Below are 27739 nucleotides of genomic sequence, written 5' to 3' on the forward strand. Positions count from 1 at the left end.
TATGGAAGTGTTGAATCACTGTATTATATACCTAAAACCAATATTACACTGTATGTTAACTAACTGGAATTTAAATAAAAACTTTAAAAAAAAAAGACTGTTGTGAAGTGTTATACTTCTTAAGTAAGAAAGTCTGAGAACGGGAAAGTTTGTTGAATCCCAGACATCATGTAAGGTAATCCAAACAATAAATACTTAGATTGTCTTCCTACGTGTTTCCAAGTACCTTTGGTCATTAGTCACTGTCAACTCAATGGGAAAAATTAACACTGAAGAAATAATAATAGATAATGTTTACTAAATAATTACGATGTGCCAAACACTGTTTTAAGTTCTTTACATATACTATATCTTTTGTCTTCATAGCAATCTTATGGTGCTAATATTAGTGCTAATATTAGTGCTAATATGGTGCTAATATTAGTCAATACTAATATTATTCTCCACTTTACAGATGTGAAAACTCAGAAACAGAGAGGTCATCTAAGTTGCTTCATGTCGTGTGGGTAGAAAATGGTAGAGCCAGGATTTTATCTAGGTTATGTGACCCCATAGGCCATCTTGAACCAGGAGTTAGGGTAGATTAGGCATATTCCAGAGCAGTGATTCAATTCAGGGTTTCTGTGTTACAATTTTTGAGTTTATAAGTCCTTTGTCCCTCTCTTGATGAAGACTAACATTTTCAGTCAACATTTAAGAAATGTTCATAAAGGAAGTGCTAAGATGGTTCTAAGGATTTGAAATTAAACAGTCTCTCTCTACAGGGATGATGTAGTAGACAAGTTAACAAAATAAATATTTAGCATTTATTGAGTGCTGTGTTTCATGCATGGCAAGTTGACTCACTTGTATAAATTCACTGAATCTGCAAAATAACTCTATGAATTAAGGATGTATTATTATTATCACTTTTATTTATAGATGAAGCCACTGAAACAAATATATATAACTTGCTCAAGGTCAATTAGCAATAAGTGCCATAGCCCAGGTTTGAACCTGGATGGTCTTGCTCCAAAATCTCTGTTCTTAATCATTTTGCTGTTCAGTTTCTCTAAGGAAGTAAATAGTCATCTGACATTGTCACAACAATGCAGTCACACCAAGAAAGCAGTGATAAGACTGGAACATTGTGTTTATGCATGTGGAGGTTGGAATCACTTCTGTAGGAGAGAAATGTGTTGTGGCTGAGAGGAGGAGAAAGGCTTTTTCTGCAAATCTGAGACAACCTGAGACAAACATGGAAATAAGGAAAGAAAAATTACTTTTAAAAGGGAGGCCATTAGCTTGTGCTTTACCAGAAGATGGGATGCACTGATAGGGTGTGGTGCACACTTTGGAGCTGTGCCTGCTTGGTCCTGAGGGAGCTGTGGTTTGGGAGGGTTTAGAGTTGTGCCTCACGAGCGGAAAGGGTCAGTTTGAAAGAACAATTTTACAAAGTGAGTTTGATAAACTCAATTAGCATGTATAGAGGTTGAGCCAACAATAGATGAATAGAAACATCAATTACAAGTGTTTTTAGTAATCTAAGAAGCACCTGGAAATTAGCAGGAAAAACTTGACCATAGGGGCAATATTTCTTTCTTAGTGCCAAAATTGTAATAGTTGTCTCTTTCTTGTGGCAATAACATCAGGGAGCAGGGTTTATTCGGCACTTTTCTTCATGGACACACAAGCATGTCCCATTGTCCTAGTTTTCCTGCAAGGTGCCCTATTGTCTCTGTGTGTATGAGTGAGAAGAAAACGTGCCCAGAGCCGTCAGTGACCAGAAAGCTGGATGTGTGTGGGCAGTTTTCCTCCAGATGTGTGGGTCCTCTGGTCTGCAGCTTTGAGGGACTTGAGAGCTTTCTTGGTCTCCTTGAACACTTGCATTCATTCACCTCTTGGTCATGAAGGCACTGTTAATGTTCTTTTGAATTTGAGGAAACTTGCAACTTTAAAGGATCATCACATTATCAAAATAAATGTCATGTAATGTTTTCAGTGAGATGATTGTAAAGTTGAGGTTTCTAAGTTATTTTTTACCAAAAGGAAAAATTATATTCAAAAGCAAATAATCCAATATTGCCCACCCATCATATTTCTCATATGCAAATGGAAATCAGTGAGAATCAAATGTCAAATACAGACACTTAAAAAAATACTTTTGGTCCGTTTTTACTTTTAAGATGACCTGGTGCCTTCTTTTTCTCAAGTCCTCACACAGGTATTCAGGAATACCAAGATGGTGTGCCAAAAATCCCAACAGCCTGTATTACAGTGGAAGATGCAGAAATGATGTCAAGAATGGCTTCTCGTGGGAACAGAATTGTTATTCAGCTGAAGATGGGGGCAAAGAACTATCCAGATGCTGATTCCTTCAACACTGTAGCAGAGATCGTTGGCAGCAAGTACCCAGAGCAGGTGAGTCAAGGAAATGGATGGGCTGTCTTGGAGTAGGGTTTCATGGTCAAGTGTCAGTTTTTAGAGATGGTTGGGGAAAGAGAGAACCTGAATCTGCAGAGATGGTCCTTATAAACTCATTAATGGCAGGATCTTTGTATATATTTTTTCCAACCAAAAGTTCTACAACATATTGAAGGGTGGAATAGGATCCATGGTGTGGAAACTCAGCCTCTGAATAGTTGAGGGCACTACTTGTATATATGTGTTGTGTTTATTCCAACTGGAGCCAGGTTAGTATTTGAGATCATACCAATAGCTAATAGTTACTGTGCCTATTGTATGTATGGATTATGTTATTTGATTCTTTCAACATTTAGTAAAGTTGGATTTATTTTCATCATTTTATAGGTGAGGAAACTAATGTAGAAGGTAGCTCAGGTGCCTAACGTCCACACAACTAGTAAGTGGCTGGGAAAGGACTGAAACCTAGGACCTTATAAATGTTAAACCAGGTTTTATTTTATTTTATTTTATTTTATTTAAAAAAATTTTTTAAGTCTGTTTGTTTATTTTGAGAGAGAGAGCGTGAGTGGGGGAGGAGTTGAGAGAGAAAGAGAGAGAGAGAGAGAGAGAGAGAGAGAGAGAGAGAGAGAATCCCAAGTAGGCTCCACACTGTCAGTGCAGAGCCCGACATGGGGCTTGAACTCAGGAACTGTGAACCAAAATCAAGAGTCAGGCGTTTAACTGACTGAGCCACCCAGGCACCTCTAAACCAAGTCTTAGACCGCAGTAATTTCCAAAAGTATTTATTTTTCCTTGCAACATTTGAAAATCAAATAGTACTAGAGGCAGATCCATACTCTATGCTAGCTGAAGGTTAAATAAGTTTGGCAAGTTACTTATTCTGTGAGTCTTAGAGAACTTCCCCTCAAAGACAGAATGGTATAGGTGACTTACCAGGAATATCATGAGAACTCGATTAGCCTAGGACGTCAAATAGCCAGCACAGTGTTTGGCACAACATGGCACTCATTGAATGTAAGTTTACCTCATATGGCATCAAATGTACAAAAAGAAAAAAACAAACAAACAAACCAGTTTTGATAAGGTGTCTGGTATAAATTTTCTCTATTAATAGCTACTGAAATTCTAAAGTAGCACTTAAAGGAAGTTATTCCAGAATTTCAGACTTATTTTTGCTTAAGGAGATCAATGGGATGAAGGAAGAAGTGAATAGTGATAGAGAAACAAACCTTCCATACATGTCTTAACTCAGGACCTCTCCCAGACTTAAGGGCTTTGCTACAGTAAAGGTTGGTTTTATGTTCGGGACCCTTTTCTTCCTTCCCAAATCACTTCCAGGACATGGGCATGCATCAGCTTTGGGGTTGTAGCCACAGGGATGATTGAAAAGCAAGATCTCGGTGGTACCATAGGGAGTCAAATAGCTGTAGAGAAACTCTAGTTTCAAACATTGAAAAAGCAAACAAACAAGTTCCTTGCCCTTTAGGGCACTAGTAACAACAGAAGAATCCAGAGTCTATATTCCAGCTACTAAGTAGTCAGACCCCTTAATGTGTAACCTTACCAGGTGTTTTCCCCAGTCAGTAGTTCCAGGATCTACTGGAAAAAGTGTTGCCATTTTTAAGGCTGTTAGTACAGGGCAGGAGGGGTTTAGGATTATCTGTGATCAGTTGTCTGGGCGAGCAGGCTACTCTGGCCCCTAGCCTGGGTGGCAAGATGAGTGAGTTATGGGGACCCTTAGTCTGAAACAGCCAGGAGGTATCAAGGTCTGAGTTAAATCATTAAAGTAGAAGAGTTTCTGGGCATCTTCGAGCTGGGAATGCTCAGTCTGGCTACTCCTCAGTCTGGCATGATTTTTTTTTTTTAAATCAGCTTTATGGAAGTAAAATTACATAAATTTACCAAAGTTAAGTTACAATTCAGTGAGCTTTGAAAAATGTATGCAGTAATGTAACTACTGCAATAATCATAATATAGAATATTTTCATCGCTCCAAACACTGCCTTGTGCCCCTTTGCTGTCCATCTCCTCCTCCACTCCCCTGCCCCATGGTAACCACCGATCTGCTTTTGAGAACTATAGTTTTTTCTTCTCTGAAATTTCCAAGGAGTGGAATCACAGAATCTGTAGTCTTTCCTCTGTGGCTTCTTTCAGTCAGCATACTGCTTTTGAGATTATCCACATTGTTTTACCAATTGTCCATTCGTTTCTATTGCTCCTGAGTGATATTTTAATTGCATGGATATACCACAATTTGTTTATCCATTCAGCAGTTGTTGCACATTTGGGTGGTTTCTAGTTTTTGACTATTATGAGTAAAACTTATGTGACTATTCTTATACAGTCTTTCCGTGTACGCGTGTCTTCATTTCTCCTTGGGTAAATGCCTAGGAGTGGAATTGCTGGGCCAGCCTGAATATGAAGCAATCTGGTCGCCATCAAGTTGCCTCCATCTCTTAATTCTGTGCGGTAGACTGTTTAGGTGGGTAGATTCCAGAGAAGTGGGTTATAAGTACACTGTTACCAAGATATACAAGGTAGAAGATTAACAGAAGCTCTTCCATAAAGAAGTTATGCTATTACTTCCACGGAAGGAATGTGGATGAGCGTAGTGAAGTCCATGTGACTGTTTTGGGGGGGGGGGGGGGGTGGCAATCTGCCTTATAGTCTGCCCAAAACTGCAAGGGATGCCCAAGCTGTGAAGGGAAGCAGCAAGCATGTATCATTCCCCCCCAGGCATCAGTGAGTTAAGGAACCTGAGTAAGCACAGTCTATCCCTGATAAATGCTATCTCTTCCAAGAAGCTTCCTTTGGTAACCTTCACCTCATCCCGGCACTGTGTGCTGTTATGATATCATTGTTATGGTGTCATCTTCCCGCCAGAGCTTGCAAATGCCCTGAGCAGACACAATGTTTACTTTTTTTTTTTTCCTTGCTTTTCACTAATGCCTATCTCAGGACTTGGCATGTAGTAGCTTCTCGAAAACATACTTTGTTTCAGTAAAGTGAAAAGAGGAAACGAAGGAGAAAATGTTTGCAGAATTTTCTTAATCCTTTAATATCTAGAAGTTCTCCTGCCGCATTCAGAACACTGATTATCCATTGGCATATTGGACATCACTCCTAAATGCAGCTCTGTATGTCCAAACCTGAACAACTCAACTCCCTCATGCCTGATCATTTGCCTTAGTTTCTCATCTCTGTGAAAGGAACCATATTTACTTGTCAGCCCGTTTAGAGAATGTCACAGTATTTTTCACTGTCTCCTCTTTATCACTGTTCTACACTCTGGTACCACATCCTTTGAAGTCTACTTTCTGCATATTAAAAAAAATCTGTCCGTCTTGCCTTTACTGTAATGATGTCCTAATTTAAGCCCTTGCTCTTCCCCCCATGATTTTTTTCTTCTAATATCTCCTCTATTTCTGTATTTTTGCAGTGTAGCTCAGAGCTATCTTACAACACTGATCTCCACATGGTGTTTCCCTGCTGTCAGGCCCCCTCTCCTGTTCCTATAAGATAAAGGTTATGATAAAGATAAATACTCAGTTATGAGTAATCAGAGGTGAGAAGAAGACAAAGGAAAAGAGACAAAGGGGGAAGAATTTGGGCAGGTTAAAAGGAAGGCAGTTATAGGTAAGAGGAAATTATGTAGTCCTGTTCATAAATGAGCAGAAAATGAGAATGAAGGAGGGGAAGGAAATTTATAATGGAGACTCAAATGCCAACTAAGACCTATTTTTTTCATTGACTGGTGAAGGAGTCTAGCTCTCCTAAACTCTGGCAGACTTTCCTAAAATCACTCAGTACCAGTGATTTAATTATCAGTACAGTAGCCCCACCTTATCTGCAGTGTCACTTGCCACAGTTTTTGGTCAGCCAAGGTCAGAAGCAGATGATGAGAAAGTCACGAGTAGCCTAGGGCTACATCACATACCTGCGTCATTCTCCTTACTTCATCCCATCACGTAGGCATTTTATTATTGTACATCATCACAAGAAGAGTGAATATAGTACAATAAGATATTTTGAGAGGGACACAGAGACATTCACATAACATTTATTACCATATATTATTATAATTGCTCTATTTATTACTGTTGTTAATACCCTACTGTGCCTAATTTATAAGTTAAACTTTGTCATAGGTATGTATGTATAGGAAAAAATATAGTATATATAGGATTCGATGCTGTCTGTGGTTTCAGGCATCCACTGGGAATCTTGGAATGTGTCCCCGATGGATGAGGGGGGATTGCTGTAATGGTGACAGTGATATAAATGTTGATGGTGCTGGTTTAGGTTGACTAACGTGTCTCTGACACATGCTGAGCAAATTAGTTGCAATGGAATTATCTCTAAAAAGGAGAGGGTTTATTGCAGCTATTATTCTGCTTTCAGGTCAGACATCCTGGGTGGCTTGAAGAAGTGCCTCTTCAGTGCGAACACCCAGCACAGCCCTTTAAGTCTCATTTTTTGTTCACAGCACCTTAATGAAAGAAAAACAATTAACACATAAAGAATCCTTCTGATCTGGCCCAAGAACCATGGACAAGGTGTGGTGACTTTCTGCTCTAGAAAAGTACATATGTGATTGATGAAGCATTAATACTTTACAAAACCCTACTGCGTAGTAGGGCCATAAACCTGTACTGAATTAACCAACCACAGGCTTTTAAAAACGCCAGTAATACAGATAGTTTATTGGGTTTCGATATATGAAAATGGCAGAGTAGGGCTATTATACACATTACTTCTACCGTCTTCCTAAACAACCCACAGTGGCATGTTTTGGCTCCTCCAAGCCTAGAATTCTCTGTGCACTTCGACCTCCTCAGAAACTGCTCTTCTGTGGTTAGGGAATATTGTGGAGAATTCAGCAGACCTTGAACACACTGAGGAGGTACATTTCATGGGCAGAAAACAGTCTTCTAGAAGCTCTGACCTTAGGTCTCTGAACTCCTTTCTCTCAGACAGCTTTATTCCTAGGAAACCATGGTACCTTTGAGGCCCACCCATAGTTGAGAAGGAGGATGCAAGAGTGAGAACAAGAGCATTTTGACTTCTGAGCTGATACTTCCAGGTGCTAAATTAGCAATATTATATCTATTTCCCATTCATTAAGGAACTAATTTGCATTGGAAAATTCATAGAAAACTTGTTGCCATCCATGAATAAGTTTAATTTTTGTATTAAATCAATAGAGGTTATCCTAACGCTTAAAACAGTCTTGGACAGAAACAGAGACGGAGAGGTAGGGGTCTTAGCATCTAATACCAATCCCTGATTTTCAGATGAGAATATCAAATCCCAGAGTGACTTGTCCCAGTGGACACAACAAATGTGTGATAGGAGCACACCTGGAATGTGACTCCAGATTTCCTGACTCCCATTTCTTTCGGCCCTAAGGATATCCCATTGTGCCTGGCCCTACCTCAACGGGATAGAATCTGCACAGGCAGTGCCGTCCCTACCAAGTCATTACACAGGAGAGATTTTGTCTTCCTTTCATGCCTTTTCTCCTGACATCTCTTTCCTATATACAAAGAGCTCTCATAAATCTCATCCCTAGTTGTCTCAGAGTTTTCTGAGAACTCTCATGAAGGTTGTCACCTGGGAAAACCACCAAGTGATATGTCTGTTCTTCTGTGCATCATCTCTCAGGCAAGTCTTGCTTGAGTCTCATCCCTCTTTAGCTCCTTGTCACTTTGGAACAGGATCTGATGGATGAAATCACTTCTGTGGTCTTAATGACTCTTTATGACACCCTGTTCCCCTGTGCCCCTGTTCATATCCCTTTACTCCCCCCAATCAGGAAATAAGGTGTTTCTGTTTTAACAGAGGACCACAGACAAAGCCAACATAGGTCTACTACCAGGCACGTCATTTAAAAAATTAACAACTTTTTAAAACACATTCTTTAAGTTTATTTGTTTATTTTGAGAGAGAGAGAGAGAGAGAATGAATGAAGGAGGGGCAAAGAGAGAGGATCTTAAGCCCCGACATGGGGCTTCTTGAACTCATGAATTGTGAGATCATGACCTGAGCCGAAATCCAGACTTGGACACTCAGCCAACTGAGCCACCCGGGTGGCCCCAACAACTTTTTATTTTGTAGTAATTTTAGACTCACAAGCAGTTGCAAAAATAGTGCTGAGAGCCCAGGTGTACCCTTTGACCACCTTCCCCAATAACAACATTTTACATAACCATAGTACATTTACCCAGTGAGGAAACTGTACTCTTGAGAGCAAGTTGCTTTCTTGTAAAGCAGGGGCTTCCCTGTGGGCATCCTCTGTGTAGTGCCCAGTGTAGGGGGGGACCCTCCTCTGATATAAGCCCAAATAGTCCTTTCCCACCCTTACTTTGTGATGCTTCCAGGGTATCTCACTCAAACAAACAAGCAAACACAGGAGGAGAGTTGTTCTCAAACTGACCTGATAAGAGGGCATGTTACCGGAAATGAGGGATTTAGTGCACCTGTAGGAGAGACTCTCCCGTGATAACAGATTGCCCTGTGTTGACTCTGGAGGCTGGCCTACTTCTTTTGCTCCTCAGTGATTTCCTAGACCTTATTTTGAGGTTTTTCCTAGTAAATGCAATATTCTAAAAATGTTAATATATTCCAGAAGTCTTCTGAGGGAATTATGTGGAAAAGAAAAAATGTTTCAGATTTTTATTTTTTTTTTGGCTGATATCTAAACCCATTTTGATAAAGCCTTGATGAGTGAAATTGTTTTTTTATACATACCTTTTTCCTACAGTAGTTATTTTCATGGATTCAAAGAACAATTTCAGTTTTCCTATAAAGTATTATTTCAAATATAATGCAGCACTATGGAGGCTAGTGGGAAACATTGAGATGAAAGCTCTAGTTTGTTAGCTGGAGAGCTCACTTTTTCTTTGTGTGTATGTGTAGGGGAGTAGGATTTCTCAACATCTACACTATTGACATTTTGGGCCAAATAATTCTTTGTTGTGGGGGTCTACCCTGTGCGTTGTAGAATATTTAGCAGCATCCCTGGCCTCTCCCCCACACCCTATAACCATGACTGTCAAAATGTCTTCAGACATTACCAAATGTCTAGGACAGAAGTCACCCCAGATTGAGAATCATTGGTGTGGAGTAATGGAAGGAACACTACATGAGTGTTGCCAGGCCTTTGTTCTGGTTTTGTTTCTGCCACAATAAGCTGAGTGACCTCGGCCCACTCAGTCCTTCAGCTATAGAATGAGGAACTTCATCTGGAAAAACTCAAAGGTCATTTCCAGTCCTAAAATTCCATTATTAAAAAAGAAAATACTTGGAGATTATCATCAGACTAATAGTACACAGTGTATGGGGCCCTTTTATTATTTGACAGTGTTGGTAGGTGTTTGTTTGTTTAATATTCTATGTTCAAATACAGTTAGCAACTCTTCTATTAAAAAAAAAGTTAAATAAACTCCTTTTTTTGTGTGGCACTTCTTAAACCTTTACTATGCTAGTGTACTCTGGGAATTTTTAAGAGGTAGTTTTGTAATATTCCCTAAACTTTTTGAGAAACAGTAGGATAGGGGCATAAGATCTCTTGGGGAGCTTATGTTTTGATGTTTTTTAATATTCACTTTAAAAAACTATTTGTTCATTAATACAAAACAAATCTATTGAGTATCTGGTATGCGTCAGACGTGAGGGTTGTAGCAGGAGTGTGAGGTGGGCAGTATAGCACTGTAGTTAGAAACATGGCCAGTAGAATTCAAATCTTACCTCTTCTATTTTCTTGATCGGTTGTTTTGCCTCTCTGACCCTCAATAAATCCTGGCCTGCCCTGGAGAGGGGAAAGCTTATTGAAAAGCAAGGGGTTGAGAAATAGGAAGGGCAAATTGGAGGGACAGAGCACAGCCCTGGCATGTCATGTGCAAGGCTATGGCTTTGTCCTGTTGGCAGTAGGAAGTCACTGAAGGGTTTTAGCAGTAGCTTTGCCTTTTAGTGCCCTCTGGCCACTGTATACGTTAGCAGGGGCAAATACTGAAATTCAGGCAGAAGATAATAGGACTGGAACTGAGCCAGTTGACATAGTGTTGAGAAAGAGGAAAAGGATTCAGGGAATACTTAGGAAATAAAATTGGCAGAGATTGTTAAAGTTTGGATATAGAAGAGACAAAGAAGGAAATGTGCAGTTTGGGTGACTAAGGGGAATTCATTCATTAATTCTACAAGAATTTATCAAGCTCCTGCTGTGTGCTGGCTGTATCACATTGCCCTCACAGCACTTGGGGCAGAAGAGACAAGCCGGTGAACAGGTAACCACTATAGAAGGAGATAAGTGCTATAATATGGCAGCTACATGGTACAGTGAGGGCTCATTGCAGTGGTGAACATCCTGGTCAAGGAAGCCTTTCTGGAGAGGTCCAACTTATTCCTACAACACAAGTAGTTTACCACCAGGAGTTAACCAAGCTAAAGGTGCTGGGGTGCTGGGATGGGGAATGCTCCAGAAGAGGAGTAGTATGTATATAAGCCCAATGAGTAGCGTTTTTCTTTTCTTTCTTTCTTTTTTTTTTTTTTTTTTAAGGAATGTGATGTGACTCCCTTTAATTTCCAAATCCATCTGATAATGAACCCTGTGTTCATGGGGTTATGCTGTAAAAGAACCTAAAGGAAAACACATGGCCTATTTCATGTATATGTTTTTTAACATAAATTATCGAAAAGCTCAGCAGTCCCTTTGGAAACAGCTTTAACATTGATGCTGTCAAGACCCTTGTTGAAGGAATAAACAAAACCTGACTGACCTGGTGAACAAAATCATGCCCTACAGAATTGACTAGTTAGATGCTGTATAGCAAATGCAATTTTGCCTTTCATCCGAATACGTAGTCTGATGATTTGTAAAACCTTCTTAATGGGTACAGCAAGTTATTTTGCCTGGGTGGGAGCCTTTTTACTAACTTAAGCAGCTGTTTAAACTTTCATAAGCAAAGTAATTATTAAATCTTTCATGAACATATTGGGTGGAACATTTGTTCACATCTTAACCTTGAGTTGGAAAGTTTTAGGGGGTGGGGTTAAAGAGTTTGAAGCTGGCAAATTTCATTCTTTTTATTTTTTTTCTTACTTATTATAAACTTTTTATGGCGTAGAACCAGCCAACCTAAATCATGGAAGGAAAAATACATGTGTGGCAAGCATGAGGCATTTCATTGTTTATTTTTCAAATTTCTGAAATGTGCTCAGAGCTGTGCATGCCTCTGGGCTCATAAAGACAGCAAATGGAAATAGCTCAAGCCAGACGGGCTGTTTTAGATAGATAGCCACCCAGGTAGACAAGGCAAACCTTGGAAAGTGTTCTTTCCTGGACTCAATAAGTCATCCTAGTGGCCAAAATGGTACTTGCAAGTAGGAGGATGCCATCTTTCATGGGTTTGAGCACCTTTCTTTTATTAGTGATGGAGCCATTTAATAATAATCACAAGGTGAATAGTAATCCACATTTATGGAGTGCTTACCATGTGATGCTTCTCATGCATTTTCTCCTTTAGTCTTCACCATGACCTTGTCAAGTAAGCAATGCTGTTATCCTGTGTGGCAGAGCTAGGAGTAAACACAAGTTTATTCTATCCTGGAACCTGTACTCTTTGACGACTCATCATCCTGGACTTCTTCGTCTTTTTCTATTCTAGGTTGTGAGGTACTGCTATCTAAAGAGTTTCGTGTTTTACCCTAAATGGAAAGAAAACCAGCATAACTGTCCACATTATAATCAACAGCAACAAATGCTTGTTGAATACGTATTCTGTGTAGAACTTGTGTTACAAATTTGGGAAATATTCTGAGCAAAGAGGAGAGACAATAAAGGGACCCTTGCATGGTGGCTAAGTAAAGTAGGCAGTGAATTCTGGAAATCAGAATCTACAGGATTGACTCAGGGCCTGCAGCGTTGCGTCCTGGCTGGCTCAGTACAAACGCACTGTACAGTATTTTACAGTTGGCTGTGTGCTCTCACCTATATTATCTCATTTAATTCTGACAACAGGGCTGATGTTACAGTTTCCACTTGAAATTTCTTTTTAATGTTTATATATTTATTTATTTAGATGGAGAGAGAGAGAGAGAGAGAGAGGAATAGCACAAGTTGGGGAGGGGCAGAGAGAGAGGGAGAGAGAGAATTCAAGCAGGCTCCACGCTGCCAGCACAGAGCCCAATGTGGGGCTCAAACTCATGAAACTGTGAGATCATGACCTGAGCCCAAATCAAGAGTTGGACACTTAACCAACTGAGCCACCCAGGCCCCCCTACAGTTTCCACTTTAAAGATGAAGAAGCTGAGATTCAAAGTCAATTATTCATGCTGAGACACACATCTAATAAGCGGGAGTTAAGATTCAAAGTTTGATTCCTCTATAACTTGCTGTAGTCACTGCCTCGAGCCCCGTAGTTTAAAATAGCATAGAAAAAATGCTTTAAGGATGCTGTAAAACACAACGTTAAACATGAGCCACCCAGCTTCTCTCCTTCCAAATTCTGAACACCCACAAAACTCTGTGAGGTGATAAATATTTATTATTTTAAGCCACTAGGTTTTGGAGTGAACTAATACAGTAATCAAAGAACACAAGACAGGTAAGCAGGAGTTTAACAGATGGTCAAGGAATTTATTGGGACGTGTCTGGGCAAAGAAAAAAAAATGCATGCAAAAAAGTATAAAAGTGTGCCACAGCAAGGTACATTTTAGGAATTGCAAATAAAAGACAAGACAAAGACTCACAACTCAAAAATCATAGCATTTGGGGTGTGAGGGTCTCACTAAGAACTTACTCTATTATCTGATAATGTAGCAACTAATGTTCCTAAGAGTGATGAATCTGCGAGAAATTAAGTTCCAATTGGGTGATTTAAGAAAATAGGAAAGCAATCAAAACATTGAAATGTTTACTTCAAAATTAAAACAAAAAATGTACTGTATAAATCCTTAGTGAAAGGGGAGTCCAGGTTATCCAAAATAGCCACCTCCCTGTGTTGTTACTTCACTGAACTGTCTGGGTCTGTGTTTTGAAAACTTTAAGCTTAAAAGTAGGGCCAAGAAATAGCTAATGAAGAACACCTGGATTTTCCCCAGGATTTTCACTCTACAGTTCTGCTGCAACAATCAGGTAGAAATTAACATTTTATAACCAATTATGTGTTTTGTTTGGCATCCTGTTAACCAACTGAATTTTTAAAAAAGAGAATTGCCCAAATTGACTTGTTATTCTATGCCATATCTCATTCATTGACTATTTATTGAGTGCTACCCATGAGTTACCCACTGTGACAGGCCCATAAACCAAACCTTTATATTTGTGTTGCAGAAATCTCTCAGTTCCAACTCCACTGTTTTCTAGAGTTAGTAGCAGCTCCTGGTTTATTGTTTACGTTGGATTTTAATATAAAATTAATACCTTCTTATTTGAAAAAGAGAAAAATAAAAAGAATTCTTACTCAGAAACACATTAACTCAGACAATTGCTGTTGACATCTTGCTGCGTTTCCTTCCCTGTAGTTTCCTTCCCTGTAATATTTGTATATAGTTATATTTTATAGATAGTGTCAGATCTGATTTTTGTTTCACATCAGGCAAACTATCCCCTGGAATAGAAATTTTAGTATCTGTAAGTTATTCTGACAGATATTCGGTAATTTGCTTAACCTGTTATTAGATTTTTTTGATTGTACATGAATCTTTCAGTAAAAATGATGTTACATCTAAATAAATATGTGGCCAGGGGATTTTGAAGTTGTCCTTTGAACTGTTTATGGGCTTTGCTAAAATGGAGTATTTTTAAATAATGATCCCCATGAAGCTTAGGAAGAGGTGAACATGGTTTCTCTCCCTGCCAAAAGAACTGCCTTTGGAACATTCTAAGAACACTGTGCGGCCATGTGCCGAATGTGCCGTCATAGTTATGCTGTTAGTTAAATTAAACATGAATGATTGGATGGAGAACGTTATTATTCTGTGCACATTCTTGACTCTTAATTTAAGGTTAAACTAACTTAATTTAATGTCATGTGAATTTTTAGCAGCAATTATGGCCAGTTAATGCATATTCTTCCTTAGTCATGCCTCATCTCTTTGCAAAATTACAATATTTCATTCCAAATTTATTCTGACCACATTTAAGTAGGCCTTTCTCCCATTTTTCCTCAGTGTTTATATCAGAAGCCCTTTGAGTTTATACTATAAACTACCACTTGTGTATTTTTATAATAAACCTCTAAGAAGTAGTCCTGGAGATGAGCGCACAAGACTCAGTGCCAATCAGAGACCCGGACCTTGTTCCTTCTTCAGCCTTCAGGCGACATTGTGTAGATGATAGAGAGACCATGTTAATATTCTATTCCGGTCTTTCTCCTCTCCATATGTCTGGAATTCCACCACCCAACCAGTATTCCTTAAGTATGCCTCAAAGCAGAAGTATGCGTCTCTCAACCTTCTACTTAAAACAGGCAGTGTCTCTCCACTTATGCTAACACAATAGCCAACACTCTTTAAACCTGGCACTTAAAGCCTTATGTCTACAAGATATTTTAAGGGTCATGCCTTTCCCCACAGGTAATCTATGTGCTATAAGCCCAGAAGATTCTCTGTTCTATATGTTTTGTGTCGCTTCACTATTTCTTTGCCTTCTCCATACTGATGCCCTTTTCTGTATCTGCCTACTCTTTGTTCATCTGTTCACTGTTTAATTGAATGATTCAATAGCATTAATTCATCTAATTAATATTTACTGAGCTCTGGTTGCATGCCGACATTGTTCAAGGGCAAGCTCAAATACCATCTTCCCTAAGAAGCCTTTCCTGATCACCTCAGCCATATGCATGGTTTCTCTCTTTAGGAACTTCCACTGGTCTTTTTTTTATATTTCTCTTTTGTCGCTAATCTATACCTCATTGCCATGTATATAGTAGCCACTCAAAAATGCTTTTCTATTCTTTAAAATGTTTATTTATTTTGAGAGAGAGAGAGAGAGAGCAAGAGAGAGGAGGGGAGGGGCATAAAGAGAGGGAGAGAGAGAGAATACTAAGCAGGGTCCATGTTCCATGCTGTCGGTGAAGAGCCCAACGCCAGGCTCAATCCTACAAACCATAAGAACCATGAGGTCGTGACCTGGGCTGAAATCAAAAGTTGGACACTTAACTAACTGAGCCACCCAGGCGCTTCCAAAATGCTCTCCAATTTCAAGAAAAAAATGAATGAATACATGAATAAATTAATGATCAAAAGAAAAGTTTTGCCTTCTCTACTAGTGGAAGCTAATAATTAAAATAAAATTATTAAACTGGTCTAGAAAGTTAACATTTTTCTGGGTTTTGAGTCTATGAAACACCCTCGATATGATTTCTAACAGAGAAGGGAATGTATAGAATCCCCATCTTCTGATTTACAGATGGTTTTTTTTTTTTTACCAGCATTCTACCACATTCTACACTATCTAGATATTAATAGCCGTATTACACTTTGTCATTGCTTTTTGTTATAAGACTTTAAGGACTATATGGAATAGAGAGATTCTACTTCCAGAGTGCCAGTAACCTACTTTAGTGTTCAAAAAGACAAATATATTAACCTGAGTAGTGAGAAAAGCAGCAGATTAAGTAATTTTTGAAAAACTATTTATTTTGAACAATAAGAACTAGGAACTTTGATTAGTTCCCAATAGAAATGAGCTGTCAAAACAATAATCATATCTATCGGCCCATGTTTACCACGTGTCAGGGATTTTGCTGTCCAGTTTGTCATTTAATCCCCCCAAACAACTCTATGAATGAGGTTCTTTTGTTTTCCTCACCGTACGCTAGGGAACTAGAAGTTTAGAGAGTCGGGCAAATTGTTCATGCCCACTGGATAACAAAAGTGGGTGGTGGGTAGAGTAAACCTGTGAGTTCAAGCTCTGTGCTCTTCTTTATCTACCCATGATGTTGGAAATGTGTGGGCTGTGACAGTGACACTGTACATTGCATAACCTCTCAGTTACCTTGAATGATTTCCATTTACATAGTTGTTCTTGTACTAGCTCTAGGGAGCTAGACTGTTTTTTTTTTTTTTCATTTGTTTTGTTTTGTTTTGTTTTGTTTTTAGGAAACTATTGAAACCACAGAAAGGGAGAATCTTAAAAAAAAATTGTCCCATTTTGAGTGATTAGAAGTTCCCTTTTAATCTGTGCACCATTCTGTAGCAGAATAGGTGTGACTCTCCTTCTGGAGATGATTGATCATTCTTTTAAAATCTGGAGTTACTTTGAATTCCTTTATTTTTATATTTAGGGCAGAGAAGCAAGGAAAAGGTAAGGAGCCTCTAGTGAAGGAACCAGAACTTGAGAAAGGTGTTTTTGTTTGCCCAGGATCCCTTCCTTTGGGAACAGCCCCTCTCTAGCACTTGTGCTTTGGTAAACTGCCAACTCCCACTACTAAGAACTGGAGTCCTGAGCAGAAACACACAGACTGAGCAGGTTGAGGCTGAGTCATCGTCTTGTTGCCTTGCACAGTTCAGGATCTCTGAGCTTCGGATTTACCTTCTGAAAAATGAGGTTTGTATTTTGCCTCACTGAGTTGTTTGAGGATTCAGTGAGATGTTGTTCATGAAAGCTTTGGCACGGAGTTGTTATTCAGTGGAAGATAGTTACCACACTTCAAGATTCTGAGGACAATTATTTGTTCCCTAAAGAAGAAAAGGCAAAAGTAGACTCTTTCTACTATGGAGGCATAACATGCAGAATTATTAATGGTACTTGAGAAGAATACCCAGCCATTTGAATGATGAATTAGCAAAAGATAATCAGGGTGATTGTGAACTGTGGGATGATGCACTGCTACTTAATCATAACACTGCTATTAAAACTCACAATACTTCGTTCTTTAAAAAATCAATGGTATGAAAGAAACTCAAGCCTCTTGGGAGTGAGGGATTTGAAGGGGGATGTGGAGGGAGTAAGAAGGATGATAGTCTATAAAAGAGTAGCCATCCAGTCATCCAGTGGCCAAATCCTTCCTTTAATGAATAGAGTTATGGCAGTGCTCCAGCATATTAATAAATGCTCCACTATGGGTGGTGAGAACTTCAAAAGTGAAACAGTGCATATTGGATTTGATAATAAGAATATAGAGAATTATAAATGAGATGACCAGGAGGCATCTGTGTTAAGGAAACTTAGGATCAAGACTTTGTATATTCTAGTCGATTAAAGGTTGTGGGCAAAATTAGGGTGCTGTAGTGGAAAAAGAAAGGATCCTGCTGGCTGGTAGAACATTGATGTGAAGTTATGGGTGAGTTTTGATCAAGCATGTATCTTTGATCTTCTGTATGGGGTCTGGAGAGAGTATTAGCAGCCGTAGGTACAGCTACATGATGAGTTAAAATGTGACTTTTTGTTATGTTTTTTTCAAGTTTGAACAATCACAAATTTATCAGCAGTTGTACAAAAAGTAGGTTGGAATTTGGAATGCATTTCTACATGGACATGAGATTGAAAATGACAGTTTATCTTGCAGTGTTAGGTATACTAGAATAATGTATGATGATAAGAGAAAGTCAGTGTGAGGGACACAGGGTGATGGATGAAGAGACTAGGGACTTTGGGCCAATTCTTGGCAAAAAAAAAAATATATATATATATATATATATAATGTTGTCTTTGGTGACCCTATCTTTTTTCCTTTTAAAGTTCCTTGTACTTTTCCTTGCTAACAGAACCTCTTGTTTCAAAAAACCTGATGATATAGTTATTATCCCAATGATATAATTGAAAAAGATGAGGCTCAGAGAGGTTTATGTAACTTGCTCATGTCCATATAATAACTAAACAGGAAAAGTCAGTTTCATAATCAAATATGTTTGGCTCTAAAACTCATGAACTCCGGCATTTTTTTCTCAGGATGTCTGAGTTAATGGTGCCACCATTAACAAAGTAAAGGAATATACAAGGAATATGGGTTGAAGTGGGATATAGGCAAAGGAAAGCTGAGTTTAGTTTTAGATATGTTGATTTTGAGCTACCTTGGGGTAGCTGTGTCCTGATGTCTGGTCACAGGAGAAATTCTGGTTTGTTGCCCAAAGGTGGGTATGGGTACAGCTGGAGTGTTTATTTTGCTGCAGGATAGTGAAGGAGATATAGGTGGCTACATAGACAGATACCTAGATAGGTATGTAAGAAGATAGATAGATAGATAGATAGATAGATAGATAGATAGATAAAGTTTATTGGTGAGTTGGGTGTTTGGAAGTTGGGAAATGCCTGTAGTCACTAGTCAGTATTCCTATTGCTTTAGCAACTTTTATTTCCTCATGAAGCTATGGCAAATAGAACTTTCATATTTATTTTTTTGTGCCTAAGGGCTGATAGTTCTGCCTATGAATGATGCATAAGTGACAATTTTGTGTTATGAGCATTACTGTGACTCTTGGAATCATCGAATCTCAAGGTTGGAAGGGAACTTAATATTCTCTCTTGGATTTGCTGTATATTCAGACTTTGCTTTACACCTGTGTGAAGTCTTTACTGACACACCCCATTCCTTCAGATAGCATTCCCTATATGAAAGATACTACTTTTGAGGCAAAAATATTCCTACCTATATGTAGATATTCCCCAGTTGTTCCGAGATTCAGCCATGGAAGACAAATCTCATTAATTCTTCCAGGTGAGACCTCATTGCACATTTGGAAATAGCCTCTGTGTATCTCCTGATTTTCTCTTTACTGAGCTGAGTTTCTCCTCCCATCTCTGCAGTGGTTCCTTCTGGGGAAGGACTCATTGGCCCAGGTTCTGGAAATGCACTCAGCAGATGGCCTCCATTGTCCTCTCCTTCAGGGATTGTTTCACTGGCAGAGAGCCACTCATACAAGGTCACACCCTGTCCTGGTGTGGTCCACGTCCAATGACTGATTCATAGGGGGGTATAACAGCCCAGTTATTGCAGTCCAATATGTGACAACTCTGATAAGCCATTTTAGTTCAGAGCTGCCAGTGGGGTTAGCTGAGGCCATTGTTGGACTGCATTACAACTTGACTTCTCTTTCTATTCCTTCTTGCATACTTGCCCTCCCTTTCTTAGGGTTCACCCCAAAGGCATACAACTGTGCATGCCAAACTCTGGTGCAGTCTGATTTCTGGGAACCCAATATGTAATGCATGGCTACAAGTCTTCTCATGAGCCATTCATGAGAAGGGGTAATCTTCTATATGATCATGATATATTTGGCCTTGAAGAATATTTTAAATTAATTTCCATTGTTAGGAATCCAATGTGTAACCTGACACAGTAGAGAATTTTTCAGTGGTTGTGTCTTAGTTTAGGTTCCCCTTCAAAAGCAGAGCCTGAGACAAAAATTACATGTGAGTAGTTTATTTTTGAGAAATTATTCCAAGGAACAGATGTGGAAGACTGGAAACAGCAAACAAGGGAAAGCTAATCCAAGAGTTTGTTATTGAGCTACTCACCACTGTAAGCAACTGGGATTCACTCCCAGTGTGACTCTCTGAGAAGCCAGGTAGATCTGTCTACCAGATAATAAAAGAGGAGAGAATTTACCCATTAGTTCCTGATTCCTGTTGGTCAAGTTTTGCATTATGAGGTGGTAAGTCCCTTGCCTCTCTAGGTTTGTGCGTGGCTCAAAACAGCTGAGTGAGTACCTGTCACTTTCCCAGGAAGCAGGCACTGAGCCCTGGGCAGAAAGTGAGAAATGCCATATGTATCTGAGGCAAAATGCTGTTGGGTTACACCTGTTCACAGCTGGTTGCTGCGGCAATTGTGGACCTAAAAACTTGGGCTGGGAAGGTGTAAGACAGGACAAGAAAGAACCAATATAGGGCAATAGCTGTAAGCAACAACATTGTGTTTCTGGGGCCTTCTTTGTATATGGCTTTTATAAAGGACAGAGTGCATTGGACTGCATTTTCTCCTAACAAGTCCATAGAACTACTGCCAGCCTTCTCTTCTTTGATCATAGAGGTAGAGAAACTTCCCGATGCATTGGAAGTAGTGAAGTGGTATGCTCACTTATCAATAAAATACTTATCTAAAAGATCTGTATGCTGAAAACTATAGACAGCTGATGAAGAAAATTGAAGAAGATATAAAGAAATGGAAAAACATTCCGTGCTCATGGATTGGAAGAATAAATATTGTTAAAATGTCAATTCTACCCAAAGTTATCTATATATTCAGTGCAATCCCAATCAAAATTGCTCCAGCATTCTTCTCAAAGCTAGAACAAGCAATCCTAAAATTTGTATGAAACCACAAAAGACCCCGAATAGCCAAAGTATATTGAAGAAGACGACCAAAGTGGGAGGCATCACAATCCCAGACTTTAGCCTCTATTACAAAGCTGTAATCATCAAGACAGCATGGTATTGGCACAAAAACAGACACATAGACCAATGGAATAGAATAGAGACTGCAGAATTGGACCCAAAAAAGTATGGCCAACTAATCTTTAACAAAGCAGGAAAGAATATCCAATGGAAAAAAAGACAGTCTCTTTAACAAATGGTGCTGGGAGAACTGGACAGCAACATGCAGAAGAATGAAACTAGACCACTTTGTTACACCATTCACAAAAATAAACTCAAAATGGTTAAAGGACCTGAATGTGAGGCAGGAAACCTCAAAACCCTAGAGGAGAAAGCAGGAAAAAGCCTCTCTGACCTCAGCCACAGCAATTTCTTACTTGACATATCTCCAAAGGCAAGGGAATTAAAAGCAAAAATGAACTATTGGAACCTCATCAAGATAAAAAGCTTCTGCAATGCAAAGGAAACAATCAACAAAACTAAAAGGCAACCGACAGAATGGGAAAAGATATTTGCAAATGACATATCAGACAAAGGGCTAGTATCCAAAATCTATAAAGAGCTCACCAAACTCCACACCCAAAAAACAAATAATCCAGTGAAGAAATGGGCAGAAAACATGAATAGACACTTCTCTAAAGAAGACATCCAGATGGCCAACAGGCACATGAAAAGATGCTCAACATCGCTTCTCATCAGGGAAATACAAATCAAAACCACACTCACATACCACCTCACACCAGTCAGAGTGGCTAAAATGAACAAATCAGGAGACTATAGATGCTGGAGAGGATGTGGAGAAACGTGAACCCTCTTGCACTATTGGTGGGAAAGCAAACTGGGGCAGCCACTCTGGAAAACAGTGTGGAGGTTCCTCAAAAAATTAAAAATACATCTACCCTATGACCCAGCAATAGCACTGCTAGGAATTTACCCAAGGGATACAGGAGTGCTGATGCATAGGGGCACGTGTACCCCAATGTTTATAGCAACACTTTCAACAATAGCCAAATTATGGAAAGAGCCTAAATGTCCATCAACTGATGAACGGATAAAGAAATTGTGGTTTATATACACAATGGAATACTACTTGGCAATGAGAAAGAATGAAATATGGCCTTTTGTAGCAATGTGGATGGAACTGGAGAGTGTCATGCTAAGTGAAATAAGTCATACAGAGAAAGACAGATACCATATGTTTTCGCTCTTATGTGGATCCTGAGAAACTTAACAGAAGACCATGGGGGAGGGGAAGGAAAAAAAAAGAGAGGGAGGGAGCCAAATCATAAGAGACTCTTAAAAACTGAGAATAAACTGAGGGTTGATGGGGGTGAGAGGGAGGGGAAAGTGGGTGATGGGCATTGAGGAGGGCACCTGTTGGGATGAGCACTGGTTGTTGTATGGAAACCAATTTGACAATAAATTTCATTAAAAAAATAAAATAAAAAAATAAAATACTCATCTTGGCTAGCTAGACTTATCAACAGTAAATTATCACAGAGAGAAATTGCAGAAACCTCTATAAAAGGTCCACACATTCCTTGTGCCTTTCTGCCAATAGCGGACATTTATTGCCAAGTATTTTGACAATGGTTTGCCTAAGAGTTCCTTTGCCGTCTTTGAATTAGTTTCTCTGTGCCCACTGCATTTTGAATGTCACAGAGATTGGACTCTGGTGGTGTTAAGCCATGCAGCAGTTTATTGTTAAATTGGGGTGAGGAGTAAAGGAATTGGAAAGTAGCTTGGAATCCAAACGAAAGATCATCTTTCATTGCATGGACCAAAACACTGTTTTAGTGTCATATCCTACATAGGTACTACTGTCTCGTAGGTGTGGATTAGCCACTAGTGATTCTGCCCTGAAATGGTCAGTCCCAGTAATCTCCATCCTTTTATGGTCAGTTTTTCATTGGCAGCTTCCTAATGAGCCCGCCTTTGGGGTGCCGAGTGGCAGAGCTATGGGGTTTCTGCAAGAGATTTGAGAGATGTAGTCAGATAGCCAATTACCATTTTTATTTACTTTGGGAGAGCTTGAGTCCTGACACCTGCCTAAGACGGTCCTGGTAGTATTTGCACTGTCTAAATAAACATGTCAGGGGCGCCTGGGTGGCGCAGTCGGTTAAGCGTCCGACTTCAGCCAGGTCACGATCTCGCGGTCCGTGAGTTCGAGCCCCGCGTCGGGCTCTGGGCTGATGGCTCAGAGCCTGGAGCCTGTTTCCGATTCTGTGTCTCCCTCTCTCTCTGCCCCTCCCCCGTTCATGCTCTGTCTCTCTCTGTCCCAAAAATAAATAAACGTTGAAAAAAAAAATTAAAAAAAAAAAACAAAACATGTCATAAATTTCATACTTGTCATCCCAGGAATGGCAGAAACTGAAATGAGCAGACCAGGACTGAGAGGCTGGTGACAAAGGAGGGGCCTAGTGAGAGGTGCACATCAATGAGACCAGATGTCCAAGCTATGGGAGGAGGAAGGTCAGTTAAGGCAAAGAGGGATAAAAGGGGCTAAGTTCCTAAAATTCATCTGAGAATCAGGAGGCTGGTAAGGAGTTGGAGTGGGAAGAAGGAGGTGGGCCCCAAGCAGAGCACCTAGGAAGTCGATGTCAGACTGTGGAACAGATGCCTGGGAATAGCAAATATTTATTATGTGTCACCGATTACGTGTCAGATGCTGTTCTAATCATTGTGTGTGTGTAAGCAATTTAATTCTCACATTAATCTTATGAGGTAGATGCTATTATTATCATCAAACCTCTTTAAAACTTGAGGCAACTGAGGCACTAGGGGTCGGATGACTTGTCCAATGTCACAAAGCTTGTACGTGGTTGAGCCTGGCTTCAAACCAGGCAGTCTTCTACCAAAGTTCATGCTCTTCTGAATATTGCATATTGCTTACATACCCGCTTCTGAGGAAGAAGCTTCTTATACATTATACATCTCCTAGACAGAAGGCCAAGATCCATTCAGAATATGTTGGGGAGGGAGGGAGATGAGTTTATCATATATGCTACCTCAGATCCATCTGGGCCACCTGCATCTTGCATTTGCAGCCCAGAGAACCTCCCAGAGGACCTGCCTGGGGAGATCCCTTGCCTGTCACTGTGCTGCTTGGCCAGCCAGCCCCCTGCTTGGAGTTTCTGGCCCTTTCTGTCATTTCAGGACTTGGATGACATACCCAATCATGGCATCTGGGACAAGGCACCATGAGCATTGGAAGAAGCTGGATAATACATTCCAGAAGTGCAGGAGAGTTAACTCTCTTTTACTGTGGGATGAAATTTGACAGAGGAAAGCAGGGGACAGGCTGGAAGTGGCCACATAAATCCTTTCATCTTTTCCCTGTCTCGTGAATGACTCTGAGGCACAGGCTTTCCTTCTTGTGGTCATACTTCACTTCGCATTGCTTGACATCCTTCCTAATCTCCCTTTCCTTGTTTCTAACCTGTGCTGCTCTGGGTTTACTCCACCTCCCTCACCGAAAAATCATTAAAGCTAAGCTAAGAAAGTGGGCCTGGGCTAAAAAGTAGAAACAAATAGAGTAGCAGGCAATGTCTCAGTGATACTTCTTTGTTGAATGACAAAAGGACATTGATTCTTTGAAAAACACATTCAGAATAAAGTGGAAGTTGATACTATGACTAATGGGTAAGTTTCAATACTTGAAAAGAAGTTAATTTTACCACAATGTGAACACTTACAAAGGAGGAAGTAATTTTAGGGGTGAGGAACATTGCCAGACTATTATCTCCCTGATTAGCTGATTGGAGATCACATTTGCTTTACTGACTGTCATGCCTTCCCCTTCTCCTCTCCCTGTTACAAGTAGCAAAAATAGCCACCATTTCCTAAACACTTACGTATATGCTGGACACCACACTAAATGGTGTGTACTTTCTCATTTAGTCCCCTGAGGTAGAAAACAGGCTTGATGAAGTGACCATCAAACAGCTAATGAGTGCTAGATCCAGAGTTCAAACCCAGATCTGCGAAACTCTGAGGACTGCACTCATAGCTGATGCCTTCTGCTATCTTCTACCAAGTTCTTTATCAAAGGAAGTTATTTGGAGCAAGGAGGTGCCACATGGAGAGAAAATATGGCATGAGAGCATCTTATTCCCTTTGTTCTAATTTACTCCAAAAGCAACTTCTGGTGGAGCCAGCTGCTGGTGTTTGGAGTGTCCTTACATCCTTGCCCACTTCTGGGTAGCAGACTGTTGATACTTGTAAGCCAAGAATGCCTTCCATTGTAAAGCAGTAAAAGGGCCCTCTGGCTCCTTCATCATGCTTTTATGTATTGGATTGGCATGAATAAGTCCCCTAAGTCAACCCGGCAGAGCCAAACCCTGAACATGATGATCTTACAGAGATCACCCAGCCCATAGCAGCCAGCAGACTTCTTCCTCAATGCCTTCCTTGGTAGGTGTCCTTGGGGAGCCAATTTTTCTTTAAAATTATTCCTTTGAATCTAAAGCTCTTATCTCCCAACTTTCTCTCCTTGCTGCATTCCCAGAATTTTGTGTTCATGCATAATTAGGACCGCATTTGCCATGGAAGGAAGCCATGGTATAGGAGATCCATGAAAGGAGAATACAAATTGCCTTTCTTATTTCACTTTGAGCTGTCTCATACCACTTTTTACCCTACCAGTAATGTTTTCGTGGTTGTCTTTATTTAGTTTTCCTTTGATTTTGTTATTTGTTGCTTAAATGATGGAGACAAAGGCCCTTGTTGAAAGTCATGAGTTCTGGGACCTGACTGCAGCTGTAGCTTACAGCTGAGTGTGACCTTGATCTTTCATCTAGTTCTTTGGGGATTCAGTTCATTCAACTGCAAAATGGGAGAGTTGGGTGAGATCATTTATTCCCAAACCATGCTGATCATCAGAATCATCTCAGATGCTTGTTTAAAGCATAGGAAAGTTAAAGGATAGGAATGTGGAAGCAGCTTAAGAACAGCTAATCAACGTTGAGCTGGCTATCAAATTGTCTCCCCATTACTGGTACCTATCTGAGAATAGGTCTGTGAGGAAGTAGGGGATCACAAGCGGCTTGGTCCAAAAGGTGGGCCCTTGGATCCGAGTTCCCCAGATGGGGCTGAGTTGAAGAAGAGAAACAAGGCTTTCCCCCAGCTAGGACAATATTACAGTTGCCAACTGGTTTCTCTCTTTGGGGGTTTATTTGGCTTTGTTTTCCCTTTATATGCTGTGAAGTTCCTTTTGAAAAAATAATCCAAATCAAAGAAAAGAAAAAAATTGTTTATACCCAAGCCTGAATAGAACTATACAGTAGCTACCAGAAGCTAGGTTGTGTTGATAAAAGACTAAAATAAAAATCCAGGGCTTCGGGACAGATAAAAGGTTAAAATTCTGGGGCACCTGAGTGGCTCAGTTGGTTGAGCATCTGACTCTTGATTTTGACCCCCGGGTTTGGGATTGAGCCCCCAAATTGGGAATGGAGACTGCTTAGGATTCTCTCTCTCTCTCTCTCTCTCTCTCTCTCTCTCTCTCTCTCTCTTTCTGCTCCTGTCCCCCACAGATGTATTCTCTCTCTCTCTCTCTCTCTCTCTCAAAAAAAAAAAAAAAAAAGTTTAAATTCTGGGGGAAGATTGTTAGGAGGGAGTCATGATTAGATCAAATGTTCTAAGTGAATTTTTTTTCATAAGCTAATAAGAGGCTACTGAGCAGGCCTGAATGAAGTATGTTCATTGTCTAGAACAATATTTGTTTATTTTGAATGAAAATCAGGAGTCAGGTGTCACAAATGAAGACTCCTGCCAAGCCCCTAGCTCTTTTTGATTCCGTAGGTATGGAGGGGACACGTGGGCTCCTCATTTCACATGAGCATTTAGGAACCACACTTTGAGAATGCTGTCCTATGTGCTGAGAGGAAGGATGGTGAACTCTGTCCCAGACTAGAGCTTTGTATGCCTTGGGAATTTTATCAACTCCTCTGAGTGTTAGATTCCCTTCATGTAATATGAATAGTGTTACTTTCCCCTACCAAAATTGCACGCCTCAGAACAAGTTTTCAAAATAAACTGTGTGAATAAAAGAGATGGTGTTAATTACTTACCATAGAAATCTACATGAATTAAAGTCCACGTTCTGGGCTTCTATAAACCTACTTTACACCCCTTCCCTCCCATGCTTAGTACAGGAATATGACTATAGATGGTTCTATCATATATAGTATATATAATATAGTGTATAGTATACAGTATTGCATTTGCTTAGGAGCCTTTGAAAGATTTCTAGAATATCAAAATAAGAATACTGTTATTTGTTATGTCTCTGTGCCTATTAGAAAATAGGAGCTGCCAGAATAATGTAGAAGGAGAATTTGCCAAGACAGATTGATAGAAGGAACTCAGTAGATAGAAAAACAAATACTGACCAATAAATTATATTCATAATATATTTTATGTTTATCATATATTTTATTTCCATTTGAGGAATGTATTAAAGTCCAGTTGCTATAACAAAGAATCCAACAATATAGTGGCTCAAATAACAGAGACATGGGGCGCCTGGGTGGCGCAGTCGGTTAAGCGTCCGACTTCAGCCAGGTCACGATCTCGCGGTCCGTGAGTTCGAGCCCCGCGTCAGGCTCTGGGCTGATGGCTCAGAGCCTGGAGCCTGTTTCCAATTCTGTGTCTCCCTCTCTCTCTGCCCCTCCCCTGTTCATGCTCTGTCTCTCTCTGTCCCAAAAATAAATAAATGTTGAAAAAAAAAATTTCAAATAACAGAGACACTTATTTATTCCTCATGTAGCAGACATGAGTGGTATATATCTCTTGAGTAGCTCAGCCCCGCCATGGTAATTTAGGGTCCAGTTTCCTTCTATCCTGTTGCTCTGTTATCACCTAGGGCATTGTCATCACTGCATTGCAGAAGCTGGATTGTCACCTGGGAAAGGGAAAGAGAATGTGAAACATGTTACGGCTCAGACCTGAAAGTGGCACATATCACTTCCATTCACAAGGTATTGGTGAACTTAAAAAACACCACCATGCCTAAGTGAA

General features: G+C 39.9%; 1 protein-coding gene across 8 annotated transcripts in view; it reads left to right on the plus strand.

Moving 5' to 3' along the window:
• The window catches only part of CPQ (carboxypeptidase Q), a 465818-nt gene that overhangs the window by 119085 nt on the left and 318994 nt on the right, over positions 1 to 27739 (plus strand). For all 8 annotated transcript variants that reach the window (XM_040494042.1, XM_040494043.1, XM_040494046.1 and 5 more), the window contains exon 4: positions 2193 to 2400. In XM_040494042.1, coding sequence (XP_040349976.1) covers positions 2193 to 2400 — 208 coding nt within the window. The remainder of the gene's footprint in view (positions 1 to 2192; positions 2401 to 27739) is intronic.

The sequence above is a fragment of the Herpailurus yagouaroundi genome, unplaced genomic scaffold (assembly GCF_014898765.1).
Source record: "Herpailurus yagouaroundi ecotype Mexico unplaced genomic scaffold, PumYag 186, whole genome shotgun sequence".
Classification (NCBI taxonomy): domain Eukaryota; kingdom Metazoa; phylum Chordata; class Mammalia; order Carnivora; family Felidae; genus Herpailurus; species Herpailurus yagouaroundi.